Here is a 5,964-nt window from a genome sequence, read left to right on the forward strand (position 1 = left end):
ACCCACGACTGCGGTGCCATCATCGTCAACCACGTCCACCGTCGTCAGCATCCACGGCGGCCATGATGCCAACGGTGATGGCCACGTCACCAACGGTGGCTGTGATGCCATCGACGTCAACCGTGACGATGGCAACCACGTCACCGTCAGCCATGACACCGCCAACCACGTCGCCAACGGTGGCCAAGATGCCACCAATGACCACGTCACCGCCAACTATGTCACCAACAGTGGCCAAGATGCCACCAATGACCGCATCACCGCCAACCACGTCACCAACGGTGGCCGTGATGCCATCGACGTCAACCGTGACAATGGCAACCACATCACCGTCAGCCGTGACGCCGCCAACCGTGGCGCCAGCGACCACAGCGCTGCAACCACGCCACCGTCAGCCATGACACCGCCAACCACGTCGCCAACAGTGGCCAAGATGCCACCAATGACCGCGTCACCCTCAACCACGTCACCCTCAACTGTGTCACCACCAACCACGTCGCCAACAGTGGCCAAGATGCCACCAATGACCGCATCACCGCCAACTACGTCACCAACGGTGGCCAAGATGCCACCAACCGCCACGTCACCGCCAACCATGTCACCAGCAGTGGCCAAGATGCCACAAACCGCGTCACCCTCAACCATGTCACCACCAACTACGTCACCAACAATGGCCAAGATGCCACCCTCAACCACGTCACCCTCAACCACGTCCACTGCCAACTCATCACCCTCTACCACGTCACCCTCAACCACGTCACCGCCAACCACGTCACCAACAATGGCCAAGACGCCACCAATGACCACGTCACCCTCAACCTCATCACCCTCACCCTCGTCACCACCAACCACGTCACCAACGGTGGCCAAGACGCCCCCAACCACCCCCATCGCCCCCAACCACGTCCCCCTCGACCACGCCACCGCCATCCACGACCCCGCTGTCACCCTCCCCGCCCCCGACGCCGCCGTCACCTCCGCCTCCTTCCTCCACGGTGACACCGTCGGCCTCCCCCACCCATGGGCGTTCCGAGGGCGGCCCTTTGGCCGTCCCACCCCAGGGGGGGTCCATCGGGGCGGCCGCCATGCGTGGGGCTCCCCGTCGCGACGCCGCACCCCCCCTCGCCCACCCGGCCCTCCAACGTCGCAGCGGGAACACCATCACCGTGCGGGCCACGGCGAGGGCTGGGGCAACGACGGGGGGGCCGCTGCCGCCGCGGTTCCACCTCCCACTGCGCCCGTCCCCAACCCGGGGCCCCCCAAGAAAACGCTACCCCACGGCCCGAGGAGATCCAGGTCATCGGGGGCTACCTGGCTCTGCCCCGTTCCTGTCTGGCCCAAAAATGACCCCCATCGCAAGAAGGTACAGTCACCGTGTCCCCCTCACACCCCCCCCATGTCCCCTCTGTGTCCCCTGAGGTCCTCCTGCGTGCCCCCACCCCTGTGCTGTGCCTCCATCTGAGCCCCGTGCTCCCAGGTTTTGTCCCCCTTTCTGTGCCCCACATCCCCAATTTTTGGCCCCTTCCGTGTTCCCTGTCCCCAGATTTTGTCCCCTTGTCCCCATCCTTTGCCCTTTCCGTGCCCCATGTCCCCAATTTTTGCCCTCTGTCCCCATCCTTTGCCCCTTTCTGTGCCCCATGTCCCCAATTTTTGGCCCCTTCTGTGTTTCCTGTCCCCACTTTTTCCCCCTTGTCCCCATCCTTTGCCCCTTCCATGCCCCACGTCCCCAATTTTTGGTCCTCTGTCCCCATCCTTTGCCCCTTCCATGCCCCACGTCCCCAATTTTTGGTCCTCTGTCCCCATCCTTTGCCCCTTCCATGCCCCACGTCCCCAATTTTTGGCTCCTTCTGTGTTTGCTGTCCCCATCCTTTGCCCCCTTCTGTGCCCCATGTCCCCAATTTTTGCCCTCTGTCCCCATCCTTTGTCCCCTGTCCCCATTTTTTGCCCCCTCCTGTACCGCACGTCCCCTATTTTTTGGCCCCCTTCCTTGTTTCCTGTCCCCAGATTTTGTCCCCTGTCCCATCCTTTACCCTTCCGTGTCCCACGTCCCCTATTTTTGCCCTCTGTCCCCATCCTTTGTCCCCTGTCCCCATTTTTTGCCCCCTCCTGTACCGCACGTCCCCAATTTTTGGCCCCTTCCTTGTTTCCTGTCCCCAGATTTTTGTCCCCTGTCCCCCATCCTTTACCCCCTTCCGTGTCCCACGTCCCCTATTTTTGCCCTCTGTCCCCATCCTTTGTCCCCTGTCCCCATCCTTTGCCCCTTCTGTGCCCCACGTCCCCAATTTTTGGCCCCTTCCTTGTTTCCTGTCCCCACTTTTGCCCCCTTGTCCGCATCCTTTGCCCCTTCAGTGCCCACGTCCCCAATTTTTGCCCTCTGTCCCCATCCTTTGTCCCCTGTCCCCAATTTTTGGCCCCTTCCGTGTCTCCTGTCCCCATTTTTTGCCTCCTGTCCCCATCCTTTGCCCCCTTCTCTGCTCCATGTCCCCAGTTTTTGTCCCTTGTCCCCTATTTTTTGTCCCTTGTCCCCAGTTTTTGTCCCCTGTCCCCATCCTTTGCCCCCTCCTGTGCCCCACATCCCCCATCCTTTGCCCCATATCCCCAACCTTTGCCCCCTGTCCCCATCCTTTGCCCCTTTCTGTGCCCCATATCCCCAGTTTTTGCCCCCTAACCCCAGTCTTTGTCCCCCATCCCCAGTTTTTGCACCCTATCCCCAATTTTTGCCCCCTGTCCTCATCCTTTGTCCCCTTCTACATCCCATATCCCCCATTTTTGCCCCCCCATCCCCAATTTTTGCCCCCCCATCCCCAACTTTTGCCCCTTATCCCCAATCTTTGCCCCCTGCCCTCAATTTTGCTCCCTTACCCCCCAATTTTTGCCCTCCATCCCAATTTTTGCCCCCCTATCCCCCAATTTTTGCCTCCCTGTCTCCCCCACTGACCACTGACCCCCCCTCCCCTCCCCCAATATTACCCACAATCCTCTGCCATCCCCCTCCCCCCCCCCCCCCCCCCCCAAATAAAAAACAGGAACCCAAAGGGGGGGAAGGGGGGGGAGGGGAGAAGGAAGCGGTTGCGGTGGTGGCAGGGAGGGGACAAACGTGTCCCATCCCCCCCCCCCAACCCCCCCACCTTCCTGTCCCATCCCCCAGCTCATTAATAGCCTCCGCTAATTGCGATTAAGCTCTGAGGGGATTAATTACCATGGGAACCCCCCACGGAGTTGGGGGGGAAGGTGGGGGAGGAGGGGGGACAGGGGATGGACACACGTGGCCCTGATGGTCCCATAGGGGCATGGGGGTCACCGCGGTGTCCCCCCAAGGGGTCACGTGACATCTGCTGTCCCCATAGGGCTGGAGGTGTCCCCATGGTGTCCCCATCACCTCCATGGTGTCCGTATCCCTTATGATGTCCCCATGGTGTCCCCATGGTGTCCCCATCCCTTATGATGTCCCCATCCCTTATGATGTCCCCCTGGTGTCCCTATGGTGTCCCCATCCCTTATGACATCCCTATGGTGTCCCCATGGTGTCCCTATGGTGTCCCAGTGGTGTCCCCATCGCTTATGATGTCCCTATAGTGTCCCTATGATGTCCCCAGGGTGTCCCCAGGGTGTCCCCATGGTGACCCCATCCCTTATGATGTCCCCATGGTGTCCCCATTCCTTAAGATCTCCCTATGGTGTCCCTATGGTGTCCCCATGGTGTCCCCATCCCTTATGATGTCCCCATGGTGTCCCTATGGTGTCCCCATCCCTTATGATGTCCCTATGGTATCCCCGTCCCTTATGATGTCCCCATGGTGTCCCCATCCCTTATGATGTCCCCCCTGGTGTCCCTATGGTGTCCCCATCCCTTATGACATCCCTATGGTGTCCCCATGGTGTCCCTATGGTGTCCCCATCGCTTATGATGTCCCTATAGTGTCCCTATGATGTCCCCAGGGTGTCCCTATGGTGTCCCCATCGCTTATGATGTCCCTATAGTGTCCCTATGATGTCCCCAGGGTGTCCCCAGGGTGTCCCCATGGTGACCCCATCCCTTATGATGTCCCCATGGTGTCCCCATGCTGTCCCATCCCTTAAGATCTCCCTATGGTGTCCCTATGGTGTCCCCATCCCTTATGATGCCCCTATGGTGTCCCCATCCCTTATGATGTCCCTATGGTGTCCCCATGCTGTCCCCATCCCTTATGATGTCCCCATGCTGTCCCCATGGTGTCCCCATCCCTTATGATGTCCCTATGATGTCCCCATGCTGTCCCCATCCCTTGTGATGTCCCCATGCTGTCCCCCATGGTGTCCCCATCCCTTATGATGTCCCTATGATGTCCCCATGCTGTCCCATCCCTTGTGATGTCCCATGGTGTCCCCAGGGTGTCCCCATCCCTTATGATGTCCCTATGATATCCCCGTCCCTTACGACGTCCCCATGCTGTCCCCCTCCCCATGCTGTCCCCATGTCCTCACGTCCCTCTGTCCCCCCCCCCCCCCACTTTGTTCCCCCCCCCCCCCACAGCTGAAGATCTGGTTTTCGGAGCGGGACCTGGAGCGCACCTTCTCCTACCCCTCGGAGGGGGCTTTGCTGGCAGCTTGGGGACCCCCCCCCAGAAGAACCCCCCCAGAACCCCCCCCCCGGGTACCCCCCGCGGCCCCCGATGAGGATGAGGAGGAGGAAGAGCCCCCCCCGGGGCGGGGGCTGCAGGGGGGGCTTCGGGCACGAGCTCTGCTAGTGGGTGAGTGGGGGGATCCTTCTGGGGGGGGGGGGGAGGTCTTCAGGCATTCTGGGGGGGGGGTCCTGGGGTCATCTGGGTGTCCTGAGGGGGGGGAGCTGGTATCCTCTGGGGGGGGGGGTCTTGGGGGTATTTGAGTGGTTTTGGGGGGTCTGGGGGAGTCCCAAGGTGTTTGGGGAGGTCCTGGGGTCATTTGTGTGACCTGGGGGGGGTCCTGGTATCCTCTGGGGGGGTCTTGGGGGCATATTGAGTGGGCAATTGAGTGGCCTGGGGGGGGTCTGAGGGGGTGCAGGGGTCATTTTGGGGGGGGGCCTGGGGTCATTTGTTTGTACTGGGGGGGTCCTGGTTTCTTCTGGGGGTGTCCTGGGGGTCTTATAGGAGGCATTTGAGTGGCTTGAGGGGTCTGGGGGGTCCCCAAGATATCTTGGGGGGGGGCCTGGGGTCATTTGGTGACCTGGGGGGGTCCTGATTTCTTCTGGGGGGGGGCTTGGAGGAGCCCAGGGGGCATTTGAGTGGCTTGAGGGGTCTGGGGGGGGTCCCAAGATATTTTGGGGGGGGTCCAGGGGTCATTTGGTGGTCCTGAGGGGGTCCTGGTATCCTTTGGGGGGGGGGTCTTGGGGGCATTTGAGTGGTTTGGGAGGCCTGGGGAGGTCCAGGGGTCATTTGGGGGGGGGGGGGGGGGTTGGGGTGGGGTTCCCTATTGGTTCCAATGTGGTTTTTTTTTGTGGGAGGGGTCCCTGATGTGTTGTTGTGGGGTTTTCCATGGGGTTTTCTATGGGGTTTTGTGGTGCTGACCCCCCTTTCTATCTCCCCCCCGCTCCCCCCCACAGATGAATCCTGCCGCCGGTGACCCCAACCTATGGGGGGGGAGGGGGGAGGGGAGGGGGCACAAAAAAGCAGATCCCCCCCCCCCCCTCCCTGACCCCGCCACCCCTTCCCCCTGGGTGGGGGATGACAACGTCGGACCCACAGAGCCCCCCTCCATCCCAATGGACACAACCAGGGACTGGGGGGGGAGGGGTTGGGGGAGGGGACATTTTTACACTTCCCCCCCCCAACGTTTTTGTAGCTTTTTTTTTTTTTTTTTTCCTTAATGAGGTTTTTTAAGCCCTAACGAAGGGCGTTTTATAGGGGAAGAGGTCAGTATTTGGGGGAAGAGGGGTTGGGGGGGGTTGCTAAGATGCAGTATTAATTGGGGGGGGACGGGGGGGGGAGCATAAAGGGAGTGGGGGGGGTT

The 5,964-nt window shown here is 60.9% G+C and overlaps 1 protein-coding gene across 1 annotated transcript; it reads left to right on the top strand.

Moving 5' to 3' along the window:
• Positions 1 to 4: 4 nt before the first annotated feature.
• LOC125687788 (mucin-2-like) lies at positions 5 to 5,782 on the top strand (the record flags this gene model as incomplete). Its single annotated transcript, XM_048933051.1, has 3 exons — positions 5 to 1,363; positions 4,514 to 4,730; positions 5,558 to 5,782. Coding segments are annotated over 3 exons (1,596 nt in total), but the record flags the coding sequence as incomplete, so codon positions are not given.
• Between the last annotated feature and the right edge of the window lie 182 nt (positions 5,783 to 5,964).

The sequence above is a fragment of the Lagopus muta genome, unplaced genomic scaffold, assembly GCF_023343835.1.
Source record: "Lagopus muta isolate bLagMut1 unplaced genomic scaffold, bLagMut1 primary scaffold_215, whole genome shotgun sequence".
Classification (NCBI taxonomy): domain Eukaryota; kingdom Metazoa; phylum Chordata; class Aves; order Galliformes; family Phasianidae; genus Lagopus; species Lagopus muta.